General features: G+C 37.3%; 2 protein-coding genes across 2 annotated transcripts in view; one reads left to right on the plus strand and one right to left on the minus strand.

The window, feature by feature from the left end:
* AASDHPPT (aminoadipate-semialdehyde dehydrogenase-phosphopantetheinyl transferase) overlaps positions 1-17,540 on the minus strand; it is a 30,018-nt gene extending 12,478 nt beyond the window's left edge. The window contains exons 1-4 of the mRNA XM_007455883.1: positions 17,221-17,540; positions 15,055-15,280; positions 3,678-3,799; positions 2,891-3,052 (exon numbers count right to left, since the gene is read on the minus strand). Coding sequence (XP_007455945.1) covers positions 2,891-3,052; positions 3,678-3,799; positions 15,055-15,280; positions 17,221-17,403 — 693 coding nt within the window. The 5' untranslated portion in view covers positions 17,404-17,540. The remainder of the gene's footprint in view (positions 1-2,890; positions 3,053-3,677; positions 3,800-15,054; positions 15,281-17,220) is intronic.
* KBTBD3 (kelch repeat and BTB domain containing 3) overlaps positions 17,376-20,629 on the plus strand; it is a 37,889-nt gene continuing 34,635 nt past the window's right edge. Inside the window, exon 1 of the mRNA XM_007455882.1 lies at positions 17,376-17,795. The gene's annotated coding sequence lies outside the window, so the exon portion shown is untranslated. The remainder of the gene's footprint in view (positions 17,796-20,629) is intronic.

Genomic DNA, 20,629 nt, shown 5'->3' on the forward strand with positions numbered 1-20,629 from the left:
TGAAATCTTGATCAGATCTCATAAATGACATTTCTGGTCATTCTCAGTATTGAATTTTCTCTGAAAAATGTTTGACCCAAATTAAATTTTGTTCTAATTTCATAAGAAATTCTTCCTCCCACTATCTTAGCTCAAACCTAATTCAGGGTTGGAAGTCTCCAATAGGGAAAGGAATTGATTTCCTCTCTTCCTAACTAAAGATGCTCCCTCATTCACTATGCTGCCACCTCTAGTTCTTCTAGCGTGGGTGAATTTAGTGTGTATGAGTGAGAAAGGAAAAGACTGAACGAAAGGGAGGAAAGGACAGTGAAGATCATTCACGTCACGGTTGTACACTGAAATCATAGCCCTTCCTCAGCTGCATACCTAAAGACTGGTTCTTTATCTTGTGGAGGTACTTGGAGATGCCCAGACAGGAACCTCCCATCTGTTTCTTGACTCTAGGTATGCCTCCCTTGGCTCTACGTTCATCATTCTCCCCTCAAACCCTGGCTTCTGGCTATCCATACCACCAGATTCATTCTGTTAAGTTCACTCTCCCCTTCCAGGCCTGTTTACAGTATAAAAATAATCCACACTTAAATATATGCAACTAACATATATTATTTTTATATTTTTCTAACTGGTACACTGGATGGGCAAAACACCCAGGTACATTCAGTAAAGAATTTAAATTTTCTTCCATAGATGTCTTCAAATATGCCCTGATGGATCTCCCTTCCCACCTCCTGAACAAGCCCTTAGACAAACCCCATAGCTCTTCAGTCACTTTCAGCTTAAAAAAAAAATCCCATTTCAATTCTTAGAACACATTCTTCTCCTTGGCCTCACCTTGCTCTTCTGCTCTGGTTTCCTTAAGGTAGGTGGCAGAGAGGAAAGGGATGGAGGAAACAGGCAAAGTAATGATCCATGCTGTTGTAATCTAGTTTTTAGAACTCTGGGTCATATCAAGTATCCAAATGCTGGCTTACTGAGCATCTGAGGAATTTTCAGAGAACTACTTCCAGTTCCTCTGTCCTGTACCACTGCCTGGAACTAGCAGTGCATTGAACGGCTAACTTCTTGTAATTCTTACCCTCAGCAATTAATAAACAGTAGAATGCACAATGCCTCTTTTTGGAATCCCTCTTGAGTAGGGCCCTTTCAAGACACTTCAGGCCCATTTTCCACAGCATCTATTTGGTCCACAAGAACTCAGACATCTTTTGTCACCCAAAACGTTTAAGCACAGCTGGCCCAATCACTGACTCTTCCCTCCTCACCCTGCTACTAGGCCTACTCCATCTGGCACCATAAAGGATTTCCCCATGAATGAAATGGCTGACGTTTGCCCCTTTCAGTATGAATTATTTTTTTTAAAAAATTGTATTAAAAAATACAGTATCCTAATATAATTTACTTTTTAATTCATAGAATCCCTACCTTACATGGTATGTTAGCAGTTTTGACACAACTCTCTTTCTCAAGATACTTTCTGCCCTTGGATGCTCCTAACACTACTTTCGTATTTTACTTCTTACCATTTTGGTCATTCTTTCTCATTCTCCTCCCCACTCCACCTTTAAAAAGTATTCTCAGGACTCTGTCCTTGGTCTTTCTTAATTCTACCTTAGGTAATCTCATTGCCGCAGCTGTAAATCCCATGGCTTCAACTACCATCCACGTGTTAATGATTATGATTTTTTCCCTTTAGCCCAGCCTTTCATTCTATTCGCCTGCTTGACAACTTCAATTAGATGTTTTTATGGTATCTCAAACTTAAATCCCACTTGTTCTCTAGTATTCAGTATCTCAACAGATGGTCATATAAGTCACAGAATTGATCACAACATCTTTATCACCTCACTTCCTTAACCTCCACATACCATCATAGACAGAACATGGTCTTAAAATATAATTCTGATCTTACCACTCTCTATTTAAACCTTGTTAAATTCCCTTGAGAAAATTAGTAAACACCTTCTATTTTATCCATTCATCATGAATTCTTTATTCTGGATACGACTTTCTCTGTACACAATTCTGATGACTATGGGAACAACCACATTATAATACAATCCATTTGCTGGGCTCTGGACACTTGATACAAGTTGTAACACACTTCCTTGGCTACAATGATTGGTCAAAAGATAAGCACCTAACACCCAACCTAAGCCTTTCTCCAGGGCTTATAGGGCTTGAACAGAAAGGGAGTTCACCAATCTCTGAGGGTTTTTAAACTACAAATTGTTACACATAAGAGTGGTAGGCAGTCATGTTTCCTGCCACACAGACCAGATAAAGTTAAGAAAGCTGGTGTACAGAATGAGAAATGTGGGTGGGAGAAAACTAAAGTCAGGAAGGCAAAAGTAAAAGACAAAAAGAGTTCTGAGTTTTCCAGTCCCTAATTCTAGCCAATTCTGAAACCTGGTTATATGAATCACTCTAGTAACCTACAATAATGTCCTTTTGGCTAAAATGAATTTGTGTTAGGTTTTTCTCACTAGCAACCAAGAATTGCTAGTGACAAAAACCAAATAAAGAAAGAGACCAAAATATTAACCAACCCATAATGCCCTACATGATCTCATCAGCCTAACAGCATCTCTCTCAAATCCCCTCAACACAGTACACTGGCAAAATGGCATCCTTTAGATGTTCATACACACAAAGCTGTTTTATTCCAGGGCCTCTTTTCCCTTCTCTTTTACTTAATGCAATATGACTTATCTTTCAAGTATCAGCTTAAATGTTATTGGCTCAGAGTATCCCTGACTTTACCTTCAGAGCACACAGACTGGATCCCAAATGTGTCTAGTTTCAATGACTAGCCTCCCCAAGTTAAGCGTATACTCACATGCACAAAATAAGAAAATGCTTATAGTTATAGCAATTCTGATAAATTTCTTACCTCAAATGCCCATTCTTTTTCTTCTTCCCCATCCAGAAACAAACGTGTTTCTTTATAAACTTGGCCTATATCCAGGTTTAATGGGGATACATCAAATTCAAGCCGCTGCAATTCAAATCCTAATCCAACACCTATTGCTTTTATGAAGCTTTCTTTCAGTGCCTAAGATACAGACAGACATTTTCTCTTAGAGCTTTAGTAGATAAAATTGTTCATAAAATCTACTGTCTCCAAAACATATGAAGTTCTAATTCTTTACTACTTCACAGCTATAAGCTATTTATTTTTACCCTTATAGTAGCATGGAAACAAACCAGCTGTGAGAACTTAAGACAAACCATTTAAGCTCCCTTTGCCTCCATTCCCTCATGTATAACATATAATAGTAATAGTACCTTACTAGTGGGGTTGTTATGGTAATTAACTAACTTATGAAGGGCTTACAATAATGTTTTCTGGCACATAATAAATATTATATGTTAAATAAGGGCTCATGTGTATGAGATCCTTTAAGACAGAAAACCTTATTTATAAATAATGATAAACTGTCTTGTTTTTAGCTTTAAGAGTATCTTCTAGTTGAGCATTAAATATATGCTAAATTTTCTTAAATGTCATTAGAATATAATAATGTGTACATAAAAATCATGAAGTTCCCAAGTAATGACTTATTTACCTCAAACACTGTATGAACTACAGGTTTACCACAGGACTTTTGCTCCTGTTTTTAGCAAAGATAATGGAATCAACACAGGGGCTTACTCTCAAAACTAGAAAGAAATTATACCCAATTCCTATAAAACATATCCAGCTGAGTCCATTCATCCTTAAAGCTTCTGATTGTTTCCCATTCTTTGTTGGTAAACTTTCTTTTCATAATATGAAAAAATTCTGGAATTGAACCACGACCTGTCAATTGAGGAAACAGAGAATTACCAAAACTATTAGCGCATAAAAGAAAACTATAGTCCAACTTTACTTTTGAATACAGTCACAATAATCCTAAACAAAATATCAGCAAATCAAAATAAGTTGAGAGAAGGGTAGCTTAATAGAACAGTGAAATTCTGTGAATTGTTAAATAATTAAGGAGAAAAAAACATATGGTTATATATAGATGCTCACCAAAAATTTGATAAAATTTAGCAGCCAAGCTATTATAAATCTTAAATAACTAGGGGAAATTTCCTATATATGAGAGAATATCAGAAATCCAAAACAAGTACTCTTAAAATAGAGCAATAGTATGCTGGGGTTTAAAATTTTGCTTTGCCATTTCACAGGAAAATCAGGGAACAATTTTTTTACTATAATTTTGAGGGAACTGGTAGAAAGCTAAGGAGTGTTATTTTATCCTAAGTTATTAACATGACTGGAAAGTTAATATATACTTATTTCCTTCACAATAACTGTTTTTAAAAATGTTTTCTAATATGACTTTTCCAAATAAAAACAGATTTTAATTTCTGTTCTACTGGCTCATTTTAAAAAAAATCTCAAGTATATCCTTAGCTCCACTGTTCCATAGACAATAAAATTTTACATAGCATCCAAAAATAAATAGAACTCAAAGGATCTGACTCCCAGAACTAAGAGCTAAGACACAAATTAAAATATATGGTATGTCTTTCATATTGTATTTTTTCAAAATATTATAATTATGTGTTTGTCTATCTTTACTACTAAGCAGAAACCTTCTACCATCATTCATTTACTTATTCTACAAGTATGTAGAATGTGTACAAATACTATACCAATATGAATTGAACTAATGGTTAAAAACAAATCAGTCATGGTTCTTAGCCTCACACAATTACAGCCTAATTGGTCAATCAGAAAGTCTGGCAACAAGGTAGGTGAATCACATGTTTACTATATGAATAAATGTACATTAACTATTATGTGGTAAATTACTCCTAAATGCTCTATTGCTCTGTATCCTTAGTTCATGATTACATTACTTCCAGTAAGCCTCTTGAAAGTAGTCCCTCTGCAGATTCTGTTAACATAGCTTGTCTACTCCGCAACTCCCATTTCTAAAATACTCAACTCCAAAATCTGACATTCCCAACTGGCTGCAACCATAGCATGTCTGGAAAGAAGAAATATGTCAATTCCCCTACTTAATGCTTTACTGGCATTTAACAACTAACTAACCCCATGAGAATTCAACATTTAGAATGACAACTATATCATTCACTCTAAAAATACCCAAGTGCTAGATGCCAGGAATATCATGATAACCAAAACAGACATGGGTCCTTATGTTCATAGAGAGTTTAAAGTTTCTCCTACAGTAACCAAGTACCTTTCCCATAGTTACCTCAAGGGTAGAAAATATTAAAAACGAGCTCTCCCACAAAACTGTCTACAATTCCCCCATCATCCCTACTTCAAAATGGTCAAAACAGTCTCCTCTTATTTACCTAGGAAATATTTCTAATGACATTCCAGTGATATGTGGTTCTTCACTTCACTTCTTCACTTCCTTGTTTGTTTTCAAGTTCAACAGACTCATTTAATTAATCTGTCTACTCTTTAGTCCTCTACTATTCGTAAGAAAGATAACTTTATAATCCATTTTTACTAATCAACTAATGTTTATTGTTTGTATCTGTTCATATTAATGTTAAAAGGCTATTATTTCCTAAAAGCCCTGCAAAGCTGTAAAGTCATTTCATGCAACAGCACTGAAATATTAAACTGGGACCTTAGGAGTCCCAGGGCAGGGCAGGAGATTCTTACCCTTTTGGGTCTATGAACCCCCTTTGATAGTCTGGTGCTTATTCCTCAAGCCCCTTAAATAAAGACTGTCTTATTAAAATGCAATGCATCACTAGTACATACTGGCTTGACAGATAAAACACTAAAGAAAGTAAAGAAAGCAAGCTTGCAAAAGTTACAAAAGTAAATCTGGAGATTTTAAACACTGGGAGCACTATACCTACATAAATTGTAAAGTGTTTCCTCTTGAATAGATTCGGGTACAAATAGTGTAAATAATAACAATGAGAAGAACAGCTACCTTGGATTTTGGAAAACAGCATTATATATTTTGAGTGGAATTGTAGTTTTAACAGAATACTATCCAAAAAGCCTAAAATTTAAAAAGATATGCCTGTTGTCATCTATAGTGTCATTATGTTTGTTGGTTTCTTCAAGTTATAATTCCATAACCGTCAAGAAACCCCCTGATTTTTACCTAAATATGATGAGGCAATCGAGGAAAAAATTTAAATATTCACACTAATAAAAAAAAACTCATTTAACATAAAAAGCAATTTAGCACAACCACTGGAAAGCAATCATAACTGATCATGTACAGCTAAAAAATATCCGACATGAGTGTGTTTTCATATACTTTTGAGAGCATCATATCCCACAAAATAAGAGATTGACAGCAACAGAAAAAGATGACTTTGTAAATATTCAGCCAAAGACAACAGCGCCACATTGTGGCATTATGGTGAAAATACACAGTGAATGAGTACTCTGTTAAGGACTTAATTTATCTAGGAAATTGGAATTTTAAAAAAATCAGTAGGAAATACCAGAATAGTACGTTTGCCCCTCAAACTAGCTGAGACAGCACAATTATTAGACACATAAGTTGGCAAAGCCTCCTAATAATACCAACACATATTCATGTCTATTACAATATTCAATTTAATAGACATATAAGAACTTAAGTTAAAAAAAGATAAAGATGAAATAACTGAAAAACTTATATAGAACCACTAACCAGGTTTAGAAAAGCTAGATCCCTCATCTTATAGCTTAATCTTTAGGGAAAGCAGCACTAGATATTAACTAAGTGTTCTGCAATGGTCAACTCACCAAGGTCACAGAGCAACTAGAAAGTTTATTAAACAGAGTAGTAACCTACAATAGTAACCTACAACAAAATAATTTAGAGTTGAGCCTTGAACTAGGCAGGTTTGAACTGTGAGGGTCCATGTCTTCCAAAACTCATGCCCACACAGAAACTAAAAATGTGACCTTATTTGGAAATACAGTCTTTGCAGGTGCAATCAATTTAGGATGGATTAAGGTGGGTCCTATATCCAATGATTGGTGTCCTTATAAGGAGAAACATTTAGACACGAAGAGAGAATATAGGGGAAAAGCCAACATAACAATGAAGATAGAAAGTAAAGTGATATAGCTACAACTCAAGGAATGCCAAAGATTGCCAGGACACTAGGAAGAAGCAAAGAAGAATTATTCCCTGGAATCTACAGAGGTAACATGGCCCTGTCAACACTTTGACTTCTGGCCTTCAGAACTGTCAGAGAATAAATTTCTGTTTTTTTAAGACACCAAGTTTTTGGTACTTTGTTAGGAGCCCTAGGAAACTAATACATTCATGCACACAATTTAATTCATTTATACAGACACACTCATATACTCTTAGCTTTAGTGTTATACCCCTGGAGTCAAATGTTCAAATCCTGGCTCTAACACTTCTTTACTATTATTTATTTAACTTCACTATGGCTGTTTCTTAAGGTATAAAATAGGGGAAAAGAGCTGGGTAGTTTAAGAAATAAACATATAAAGGAGCTATTAAGTACCTAATAAATGTTAGTGCTAAGGCTATTGTGGTAGTTGTTTTATACATATATATCCTCTTTTGTGAAATGTTTTATCAAGTCTTTGTCCATTCATTAGGTAAGTCTTTTTTTTTTTAATGTATTTTAAAAAAATTAATTAATTTATTTATTTTTGGCTGTGTTGGGTCTCCGTTGCTACGTGCTGGCTTTCTCTAGTTGACGTGCGCGGACTTCTCATTGCAGTGGCTTCTCTTGTTGCAGAGCACGGGCTCTAGGTGCACGGGCTTCAGTAGTTGTGGCATGTGGGCTCTAGAGCACAGGCTCAGTAGTTGTGGCGCACAGGCTTAGTTGCTCCGTGGCATGTGGGATCTTCCTGGACCAGGGCTCGAACCCATGTCCCCTGCATTGGCAGGCGGATTTTTAACCACTGTGCCCATTAGGTGAGTCTTAAGTGGCTTTTCTATCAATACTTACAAGTATTTTAAATATTAACAATATTAAGCTCTGTCTGTCTTATTTGCCCCAGTTTGCAAGAAGAGATTTAATATAAAATCAATCACATATGCTAACTTTACGGGTTCTTCTTATCTAAGATTAAAAGGCATCCTTCTTTCAAAATTCTGGCCAAATATACAATTCTATTGTGTTCTAGTAATTGTTATTAAAATTTAATTCTAATTAATTCTGTTGTACACTGTGTAACAAGGATCTAATGGCTTTCAGACAATTTTACTCATGAAAAAAAAAGTTGATGGGTTACAATCTTTCTTTTTGTTGGCTCTATAAATTACATCTAATACAGTGTTTCCCAAATGCTAATATGTCTAACAATCATGTGAGAAATTGTCTGAATATAGAATCCTTGGTTGTATCTAAGAAATTCTCGTTGAAGAGGTCTGGGAGGGTTTCAATGAACATGCCATTTTTTCAAGGAACCTGCATTTTTAACAGGCAACCTGGCTGATTTTAATATCCTGACCACCATTTCAGAAACACCATTCTATACATATAACAGTAATAACTATCACAACAACCTTAGAGCGAACACTTACTTATTAAGTACTTAATAATTCCAGGCACTTTACATGTTTATTCCCAATCTAGCCAATGCTAGTGGTGGTATAACTGTTGAGCCATCAGTATGTAAAACATATACACACAAGTTTTAGGGGAATTAAAGATTTAAATGTTAAAAAAAAAAAAGTGCAATTTTAGAACAAAATCTAGGAGACTCTATAACCTACGGTTGGAGTAAATCTTTTACCAACTTCATTATTTTTTTTTTAAATGAGACAGAGTTCAGAATTTATCAAGGAAAAGTTAGATATATTATTTAAATAAAAGACAAAATTCATACGGCAAAAAATACAACCAAATTCAAAAGATAAATAATAGAGTGGGAAAATAGTTGTAACAGATTTGGTCAATGAAGTGTCAATATCCATAATACATAAAAAGCTTTTATACATGGATTAGAAAAGATTAATAAGCAGTTCACAGAAGAGCAAATTCAAGTAGCCAACAAGCTACCCTAGTGATTAGAGTAATGCACCATTTAATAAATAATCTTTAACCACTGAATTGAAATATTATGTATAAATACTGGGCACTAACTCAACCCTCCTAGCTGTCTATTCTTTTTTTTTTTTTTTTGCGGTACGCGGGCCTCACTGTTGTGGCCTCTCCCGTTGTGGAGCACAGGCTCCGGACGCGCAGGCTCAGCGGCCATGGCTCACGGGCCCAGCCGCTCCGTGACACGTGGGATCTTCCCGGACTGGGGCACAAACCCGTGTCCCCTGCATCGGCAGGCGGACTCTCAACCACTGCGCCACCAGGGAAGCCCTGTCTATTCTTTTGCTAACACCACACTCTTTTGTTTACAATGCCTAATATAAAAAATTGTAAGGCAAGTTCCCTCTCACTAAACTTTGTATACTATTCTTAGACATCAGCTCCTTCACAAAAACTTTAAATTCATTTAATCCAGTTCCATGGAATTTTTCAGATTTTGTACTTGCAAATCCTTAAACAGGTATCAATAAAATCTAGTATTGAGAGGTCATATATTATAGAACGCAGTGTCTAAAAATATAGGCTTTGAGGTATGGGTTCAAATCCATGATATTCTACTATACAGCTTAGTTGCCTTGGGCAAATGTCTTAACCTACTCTATAAAATAACAATAACTTACAACTTAGGCTTAAGAGGATGAAATAAGATAATGCATAGAAGGCATTTAACACACAGAAGTTGCTCAATAAATACTAGTTCTATGTTGTGATCCCACTCAAATCCTCTGCACAGTGGAAAAGACCCATCCTGTAACTTGGAAAGGGGGAAAACTACCTGCCAGTAAAGACCTGGTTTTCCAGTAAGTTCAGAGCACAGAGAAGTGTGACTTATTTAAGCTGCTTGCTGGCTGTAAATCTCCAAGTTAAAAAAAAACAAAACACAAAAACCAACATTTTGCACATCCTGCAAAATGCAGATCCAAAAAGAATGTAGATAAGCTTAGAATGTAGATCACAAACAATAGTGGAACACAGATCTTCCTTGACTTACGATAAGGTTACGTCCCGATAAACGCATTGTTAAGCTGAAGATAGTTTAGGTCAAAAATGCGTTTAATACCCCTAACCTATGGAACATCACAGTTTAGGCTAGCTTACGTTAAATGTGCTCAGAGCACTTACATTAGCCTACAGGTGGGCAAAATCATCTAACACAAAGACTACTTTATAATAAAGTGTTGAATACCTCATGAAATGTACTGAATACTGTACTGAAAGTGAAAAACAGAATGGCTGTACTAGTTGTTTTACCCTCGTGATTGTGTGGCTGACTGGGAGCTATGGCTCACTGCTGCTGCCCAGCATTATGAGTATGGAATGGCATATGGCTAGCACAGGAAAATGTCAAAATTCAAAATTCAAATTATGGCTTCTACTGAATTGCTTTTAAACCATCATAAAGTTGAAAAATTTTAAGTTGGACACTATAGACTGTAGCAGCAACGAAGTAGGAAACCGAATCTGATGGATGCAAATGCAAGAGAGAAGAAGCTAGGAAGATAAATGCAGGATGAGGAAGAAGACTCGAAGGAAGAACTATTTTTAATCACAACTCACTGATGAGAACAGTTTATATCCCAACTAGAATCTGATATGAATAGCATTTTTCACTGTAGTTGCATACCTACTTTTTAATTTTTCAACAAATTTTAGGAATTTTATGTGAAATTGAGAACTCCTATTATTTGTACATTCAATAAATATTTCTGAGCACCTGCTATGTGCTAGACACCCTGCTAAGTACTAGGTATACTGTGGCAAAAACAAAACAAGCATAGCTCCTGAACTTATTTAAATGAAGGAGAACAGATAATAATCAAATAACTAAGTTATAATTACAAATGAGAAAGGCCATGAAGGAAAACAAGATCAGGTGGTCAGGAAAGTCCTTTCTAAGGAGGTACTGGTACTGGCTACTTCTCATCCTTCATGTCTAAGGTACTCACGAAAGAGTGGGGAGAAGAACAGGCAGAGCGATCGGCTTTTCTGAAATGACCTGAACAGGAAAAAGTCTACTACATTCAAGGTAATAAAAGATGAGTATGGACAGAAAATAGTGAGCAGAGAGCAGCTAAAAATGCAAATGGAGAGATAAATGAGAATAAGACAATACAATCATGTTAAAGGGACTGAATTTTATTATGAACCAACCTAAAAGTTTTAAGAAAATTGCTTTAAGGAAATTTTTAAAGACCACTCTAACTCTGTACCAAGAATGTACTGAGAGAGGACAGAAGTGAAGAGGGGAAACCAAACAGGAAGCTATTAAAATAGTGCTATAAATAGTATGGTGGAAAGAGACAACAAATAGGCTCTACCATAGCTACCATATAATATCACCACTTACTTTATACTTACTGTACGTAATTTACATAACAACTGTTCAAGAGGAGCAGTTCTATGATAGTCATTTCAAAGTTATTAAATTAGTATTAAATCTCAAAATATTGAGTCATTTTGTCCTGCCAATTAATATCCAGCAAAGTTTATAACAAAAATGTGAACTTGAAAGTATAAACCCGTGGGGAAAAATATTTTCAGTCTTTTCCCACGTTTTAATAATTTTTATACTGTATCTCTTATCTTGCCTTGTAAACATGGGAACGAAACTGAACAATTCATACTTTTATACTTTATACAATCCTTACTGTTATACTTCTAACTGCAAAAGCCTTTAGTGGTAGATAAAAATTAGAAAATGAAGGAAAAACAACCGATATTTCTCAATTGGGTACAGCAAATTATATAGATGACCTACAAAACACCTCACCCCACCCCTGACCACAGGGTTGGGATTGTATTGCACTGGCAATTCACCTATACTAGGGCCCCCAATATCTTATAATCCCTCTTCTCTGGATATCCATTAAACGATTATTTACTGAGTGCCAAGTATGCACCAGTTACTTCTGTATAAGTTTCCTCTCTCCATTAAGTAGAGAATAATGTGGTGGTTACAATAGGGCCCTTCTAGCATCTGGCTAGAAGGGAGAAACCCAAAACTTCTTACATCCATCAATATATTCTCTCCTGCCCTGCCACAGCAGCAATGGGAGAACTGGGAGATGGCGGGAAATGATCTGCACCTAGCAGAAATGTCTAATGTGATAAGGAAAGACTCCACAAGTTCCTACATGATGTTTACCTGCAGACAAAATGGGAGTAATGGAACTGAGTCTTACAATATACTCACGATGCCCCCAAAGTCTAACTCCATCTTGAGAGTTGATAATCTAATAACAATGCCCAAAACAAAGTACAATACTTCCCTTGCTCCTATACTGTTTTACCCTCCACCATTTAGCAACTCTTGGAAACTTTCCCTGCTCAATTTCCTCACTTACTCTGATAAGCAGAGCATTTCAAATGAACTGCCAGTGAAGTAAACCAGTGTCTACTTTCCTGAGAAATGATGCTGTGTCCATTAATCTTTCAGACACTAGTGACACAGTAACAATACTAATGGCAACTGGAAAACAGCTCTTCCCCAATGCATTACTGGATATATCAATAGCTTTTTGGCAATGAAACAGCCAAATAGGAAAAGGCCTGCATACTGTGATTAGTCAAACAAGAGCAATGAAAAAAGATGGTGGATAAAAAAAGTCTAATAAAATATAATCAACAGAATCTTCACTTTTTGCTCAATTACCTTCCTATCATTTATTAAGTTTCAATTAGTAATTACTTGTTTATCTGGTATTTACCATAAGCCAACATTGCCCATTAAGCCAACTGTAATTAAATCTGTGTCTCACAGGCATAATTTCCAAGCAGATATCAACCTGATGAGCCAACCATTACTGTGTAATTGTACTGACTGCATTCTAAGGAGCAATGGTCTCTCCAACAATTTCTGATTTTTAGGGAAAGGTCACATAAGGACCACAGAAAGCTATGAAGTTTATGGGCTCATTTGCATGATCACTCTGAATCCTCTGTAACAGTGGTTCGTTGATAAGGTCCACAATAAGCCTTCTATGACCTTGCCAAAAACCAGATCCTCTCTGAGAAAAATGTACCTGTGCATACAAAATGTAGCAAACAATTTCAGGAGGTTAAAAAAAAATGACTTGATGCTTATCCAGGGTCAAGAACCCCTGCTATCATTAGTATAGCCTCCTTCTGAACAAAGTTAAGAATAGAGGTTTAATAGATTTATGAGAAGGTCAGAGAAAAAGCTGTTGGTGGGAAAATTCAAAGTAAAGACACTGACAATAAAGATGAGAGAGGAGGTTCACGGCAATACTCTGAGGCCTAACTACTGCAGCACAAAGTACTTATTCATTCATTTGACAAATATTTATTGCACATTATTTTGAACTAGGTAGGGTGCCAGACATGATAGCAGATATAGCTACTATCAGATGTAGCTAACATAGTTCCTGCTCTCATACAGCTTGAAAGGACCAGTGGGAAGAAAATCAACATCCTGAAAAATAATTATAAAATGAAATATATAATTGGAATGAAGGAAATATACTTTATGAGAGCCTAGAACAAAAGAACCTGGCTTAGATTGAAGGTCCACAAAGGCTTCCCTAAAGTAAGACTAAAGTGAAAGCTAACCAGTAAATAAGTTACCTATGCAGAAATGGGGGTGGGGGATAAAGTTATTACAAATATTCCAGTCCAAGGGAAACATAAGCAAAGATCCTGTGGTAGACACAGTGTGGAGATTAGGGAACTGCACTATGAAATTAGGAAAATGCTGGTTCTCTTATTTTAACAGCTTTCTTCTTATCCTGTTACTTACCTTCTGATAAAAATGATAGTATGCTGTGTCCCACCCACCCCATAATATACGTAAGGCACTTAGGAAAATGCCATGGCACACAGTAAGTGCACACTAATGTTAGTGATGATGAAAATTATAGAGTAGTTGAGAGAACTTGTGTTCTAGTAAAACTACCTAGGTATAGTCAACACCACAATAAATGTTAGCAGTTCCTACAGCCACCAATTACAAATTTCTAAGGCAAAATATAAACAACTTAAAATATTTTAATAATTGCTTGCTCTTCATTTCCATTTATATAAATGTGCTACAAAGAGCTATATTTAGATACAATACAAATACATGTTATCTCTACTTAAGGACTACAATATACTTTACCACTGAGATTATTATTTTTTAAACAAACCAACAACTAATTGGTTAATTCTGGGAAAGACTTAAATGAAACCAAGTTCTTACAATACATATAATTACTATTTTTTTAATAGAATGATACTCAAAATTGACTCCCTGTTGAGTTCAATTTGATTGAACTTAAATAAAAAAAACTGAGCTATGGAAAAACTGTTCTTTAGAAAATTTAACAGTCTTTGAGAATAGTTTCAAATTTAGTCTTACTTAACAAGCTGAGGTATAATTCAAAAAGAAAACCTTTGTTTTCACTTTGCCTCTGGGCAAAGTATTATATGAATCCCCAGTAACGGAGAATCTATCTTTTATGTAGAAGTCTGTTAACATTCAAGAAAATATATAGTAAACAAAGGATGTTGGGGCCCTCAAGCCAACAGCCACCCCCAACTGTGCACCCTGAGGGGATTCAGGATGGAGAAAAGTGGGATACTGGCCCTAGACAGTTAAGGTGCATATCAAAGGAATAATTTCAGTAAGCCCAAACTCTTGCATCTTCCCATACATAGTAAAGCACTAAATTCATTAATGAAATGTCTGGTATTCTTTAATTAACAGTAATCTTTTTATGTTCTGACTACCAGGTTTTTGTTGCAAAAAACTCCTATATATCCTGGTTCCTCCCTTATCTCTTTGGAGCAGTCTCTCAGAGCTATTTGAGAGGCTGCTTCCTGGACTTGAGTCCTCAGAAAGTCTGCAGAATAATTCTCAAGTTTTGGGTTGTGCATTTTTTTCAATTGACAATACCCTGCTCTCTCAGATATACTACCCTTGAGTACGAGCACATTTTTCCTAAACTTAAATATCTACATGTCCTTGTCTGATATTATTCAAGAGGTAAGAACTAAGACAAGACACTCAATAACTCTTGTACTACAAAAATGCAACATTACCTGGAAAACTAGTCTTCATTATATCAATTCCAACTTGTAGCTCAGACTCCGCAGCAAGTACAGCATAGTCTCCTTGATGAGAGATGTTAAAGTTGAAATTGGGGTAAGGATTCAATGAGTCTTTCGCAAGGACTGGTTTTCCTTTTGCAGTTCTTTGCAAACGAATATTATTCCAAGGTATGTTCAATTTCTCTGCAACTAATTTCCTCATCATCAGACGACCAGCCTGTTAATAAAACATTTGGTAAGTATTGATGTCTGTACTAAAGATTTAGGTAACAATGCCTATAACATACAAAGTCTATTTTTGTGGTTTCTAAAATATTCATTACTTAAAGTTTTTAAAAAGTATGTAAGTATTAAATACGCTGCTTTAAGATTTAAGAAATGCTTATGAAGACAGACAACTTAAAGTCCCTCTTTAGCAATTCCCTCCCTCCCCTTAACAAGTAACCAACCAATGTTATCAAGTATTCATCCCTTCAGTCTTTTCTCTAAGTACCCAAAATATCTTCATTTGCTTTTACTATCTATCCATTTATATGAAATCCTACTATATGTACTATTCTACCATGTATAATCTTTTAAATTTCTAAGTGTTGGGGATTATTTTATGTTTGCATATAACCATCAAGCCTGTGCATTTCATACTATCAAGGTACCATAACTTGACTATTCCCCTATTGTTGGATATTTTAGGCTGGCTCTAGTTTTACTATTATAAAAAAATTCCCCATTGAGCAACCTTGTTGTACTTACATCTTTGTGCATATGTGCGTGTATTTCTAGATCATACATACTTATCACTGGGCTCAACAATTAGCAATGCATGACTTATCTTTTTTCACATATACCCCATCCACTCTCTCCCTCCATTAATTATTAAGAAAGAAATGGGGCTTCCTTGGTGGCACAGTGGTTGACAATCCACCTGCCAACACAGGGGACACGGGTTCGAGCCCTGGTCCGGGAAGATCCCACATGCCGCAAAGCAACTGAGCCTGTGTGCCACAAATACTGAGCCGGCGCTCTTGCCACAACTACTGAAGCCCGTGTACCTAGAGCCCGTGCTCCTCAACAAGAGAAGCCACAGCAATGAAAAGCCTGCGCACCACAACAAAGAGTAGCCCCCCCCCCCGCCCCAACTAGAGAAAGCCTGTGTGCAGCAAGGAAGACCCAACGCGGCCAAAAATAAATAAATTAAATAAATAAATTGAAATAATATATGTATATTTTAAAAAAGAAATGACTAAAATCACACAAAAATACCCAAGGGTATAACAAGGCATATAATATTTTGAAAAATCTTCCAAGTTTTTTCCTTCAGTTCTAAACAATGACTTTTAAATACTGCACGACTCTGAATTTCACAATTTCTTACAAATTACAGAAAGTATAAAAATATTCACCAATATAAAAATCAATCAGCCCACATTTCAAAAGAAAAAGTGCTTTGACAGAGGAACATTTTCAAGGTAACAGTCTTTGATGGTAATTAGAAGATGTTTCAAACTGCGCTATATACACAGAAGTTTTGAAACCCGTTTCCATTTGTTGCTAAAAATACGTAAGTAAAATAAACAATTATATCTAAAGTACTGTTTCCCAAGCTATTTAGAAAGAAAGGTATGCCTAGGACTGCATCCTTCATTGACTTAAGTTTCCCTGGTAAAAGGAGGCTGGACTCTTCCAGTTCCACGGCGTGCAAGGCTAAAGTAAGTCATACTATCAATATTTCTTAGGGCCTATCACGTGCAGGAGAATGGAGAATGGTAGGATACTTAACAGGCTAAGAATGTGCTATGGGCCCAAGCAAGGAAAAATAAATTTTGATAACTTAAAAATAAGAAAAAAAAACATTGTGGGGGAAAAGGAACTACTTTGTAGGCCTTCTCAACACCTATTTTAGGGTTTAGCACGATCTCTATTTTCAATTACAACGGGGGAGGGGCTAATTTTTACAGCGGACGAGGCCTCCGAGGAGACTACAAAGACGGTGGAGACCAGGCCGCGCGCACACACGGGAGAGTCAGTAGCACCTACCACTCTCGCCCTGGGGCGGCCACAAACTGGCGCCGACGCTAGCGTGGGAGGGAGTCTCTACAGCCCGGCCCACCATCCCCAACATCTGCTTCCTCGGCCCTCAATACGAAAGACCTGTAATACCAAAGCTGCCTTAGCGTCGCGTGCAAAGACGAACTGGCCAATGCGCTCCTTCTCCTCGGGCTGGATCGATCGCACCGCGAGCAGCCATTCGGCTCGGCTCGGCAGCCAAGCGCCACAGGAAAAGGCCCAGCGCACGCCCTCCATTGCTGGCACCAAGCAGAATCGCTTAGCGGGGAAAACCATACACTGAAAACCTCACCGCCACCTCGGGCTTGATGGCGCGGACGCTAAAAGTGCCCCACCCACTTCCTCCCGGCGCTCGTGCGGAGGGGGCGGAGCGTTGCGCTACGTCAACTGCACGTTGCTCACCGAGAGCCCTCACTTCCACGCCACCTACTCTGCCACCTCCTCCCCCGGGAGCGGAAGTGGGGACCCTCCTCTGCGCTTTGCGGCAACGCGTGACCGTCACGTGGGGCGGGGCTTCGGAGGCGAGCGAAGGGAGGGACAAAAGCCAAGAGCGTATAGAACGCCACTCACACTTGGAGAAGAGATAACGGGACAGAGGTGCAAGCCAATCGCAATCAGGCCTGTGGAGGCAGAGACTGGGGTGGAGACTTCGGAGACTGCAGTTCCAGGTGGGTGATTTCTGAGCTGTGAGGAGTGGGATGGTAGCGTCTTATTCCTGGGGACCAGGCTCGGCCCCTATTATCCACAGAGAAGAGAATTTTCTTGGCTTAGGCTACCAATGCCGCTCCTTCGTGTTCCAGGGCGGGAGAGGTTTCTGTGGCAGTAAGGGGACTGCATGGTGCCCCCAAGAGTTGTGTTTCCCGCGGCCCTGAGTTGCCTTCCTCCCCTGTCCCCTTAGGCCGAAACTCATCTAGACACTCCAACCCTAGCATCCCTCCCTGAAACCTGCCTTCTAAGGCTGGGGCAAAGACTGCATTGCCTCCAGTGCAGGGCGCGGACCCTGCCTGAATCCAAGGCTGCTACCAAGCAGCTAACTGTGTTGAGGCCATAAAGTGACCCAGGTGCGGCTTTTGTGGCTGCCAAGCCTGGGCCAGAGCCCTAGGGAGAAAACTGAGGATTCTGTTGTTGAGGCACCGGTCGTCCCATTGTTATCAGAGGTCTTTGTTCTGAAAGCAACAGAACCAAGTTGCATAATTTCAGGAGCCCTTCATAATTAACTCTGTGCCTTTGCTCAGTTATTTGGTTGTGATCAAAGATCCTTGCGGTTTTGGTCCAGGGAAAAGTTGATCTCTGTAGATGAATTTAAATGCCTAACTTTGTGGTAGATTAAATGCGTCATTGGGATTCAGCCGATTCCCTTCTTCCTTTGGCTGCCAGGGAATGTTAACTAAAAGCCAGCAGTAGTAATTAACAGTTACCTGCGGCTTATTTCCATCCTCTTTAAGATAGGTTTTGTTCTGTTTTCATCTATATTTGTTTCTGTTAACTTTTCGTGATATCATCATTCCCCTCCAATCATTTGCAAGTAAATGGGATCTTGAACATACACAAACACAAATCCTCAAAGGGATGTAAAATGAAGTACTGGCTTCATACATCAGTTTAGCTATAATACTATGTGTCAGGTGCTATATCTGCCTACAATCTGGCAAAGAAGATAAGACATGTACAAAAAGCTACAGTAAGAGAAAATGTAAAGATATGTAAAGTATAAGGTACTGTTACCCATACCAGCAATGATTTTAAGTCATTTGTCCACTTTTAACTTTATGTATCTAAGCACCATATTAACACTTTTTCATTCTTGTCTTTTTTGAACTGACTTTACAATTTTGGTATATTTACTTTTCTATTTCTAAAAACACTTCTATGTCCATTATATCGCATGCTCGTCTATGCAGTAATTTTTACCGTTGGAGAAACAAATGAGAAAGAGAATTTGTGGAATTATTTAAACTCAGGTTTAGGAACGTATGGTCCACTCTTTTACCTTTCAGCTAAGCTCTGTGTATTCAATCTATAGAGCCTAATAAAGGTAGGTAATGTAGCGGTTATTTGTACTTGTTTTCTCAGAATGTTCTCTTCTCCCATCAGCACATTCCTTGTTCCTCTTTGTCATTCAGGACTCAGCTAAAATGTCATACCAAAGAGAATGTCTCCACAGACATGTATAAAAAGCTCACTCTTCCCACTCCCTATCCCCCAGCCCTGAGCCTAGAACCCTAGTGGACACTCTTTATAGGTTTGTTTAATCCCCTTCCCTATCTACTTTTTAAATTCTTACTTGTCCATCAGGGCTTAGCTCAAGCCTTACTTTTCCTAAAGGACTACCACAGAGTACTTAAAAATATATATATTGTCTATATAATTAATTTGGCAATTAATCTAGTACTGCCTTATTGGCCTGAATTATTTATATGTGTGTTATCTTGCAAATTAGAATGTAACTGCTTGAGGGGGAGTTCATGTGTACCTTGCCTTTTACAAATAGTATACTTCAGCAAATGTTTTTGATGAACTTTTAGTATAGATTTTACTCTTCATGAGCTAATACTGATATTTATATACTGTCTACTTCCTTCCCTTTTTTCTTAAGGCAGTATAAAGTGTGCAGTTAATAGCTTGCCTAACTATATTCAATAAACCCAAAAATGTATTTTAGTATTTTTTATTGCATTGGTTAGGGGGAAAAAGGACTAAAGTAATAGCTCAGCAAGCTTGTAGTAGTCATCTTTCCAGATCCTGATCTGTGGCTTCTTAGGATTCTGAGAGACTTGTGTCAGTTCTATCACCAATTATCTATGTGACTGGGTAAATCACATAACCTCTCCCAGGTATCAGTTTCAGTGGAAAAGCATCAAATGAGATCATCTCCAAGATTTGGTGATTTTTTTAGGTAATGTTCATTAGCTTTTTATTCTATTGCAAAACCTTGATTTCCCCTTTTCCTTTAATTCCTGTATCTGTTCTATTGCAAAGTTCTATTGGTTCTACTACTAAAATAGAGCTAAAATCTATTTCCCTCCATCTCCAGTCTCTAGTCTAAACCACCATATTTCTCACCTGAAATACTGATTCGTTTTCTATCTTGCTCAAGAAAGGGGAACATTCTCTTGCTATGTCTGTCCTCCATGCCGTAAGCACTCCTGAAACAACCTGTGTTCAGAGCTAAGTCTAGAAGTCCATGCTCTTAATCACAGTGCTATAGGCCTCCTTAATTAGACTGAGAAGGAGATAAAAAACTTGAAAAGTGTTGTGGCACAGAAAAGAATGGGGAACTAGTTAACAGTGTGAATACTTCTGAGAGGTTAATAAGATGAGGGGAGTGAAGTTAGCATTTGACTACAAGATGGTAGTGTGGTGACATTGACATGAGCAATTTTATTTATTTTATTTTCATTTTTCTTTGATTATTTTATTCATTTATTTTATTGAAGTATAGTTGATTTATAAAGTTTCAGGTGTACAGCAAAGTGATTCAGTTTTATATATATATAATATA

This window comes from Lipotes vexillifer, unplaced genomic scaffold (genome assembly GCF_000442215.2).
Source record: "Lipotes vexillifer unplaced genomic scaffold, Lipotes_vexillifer_v1.1 scaffold1581, whole genome shotgun sequence".
NCBI lineage: Eukaryota > Metazoa > Chordata > Mammalia > Artiodactyla > Lipotidae > Lipotes > Lipotes vexillifer.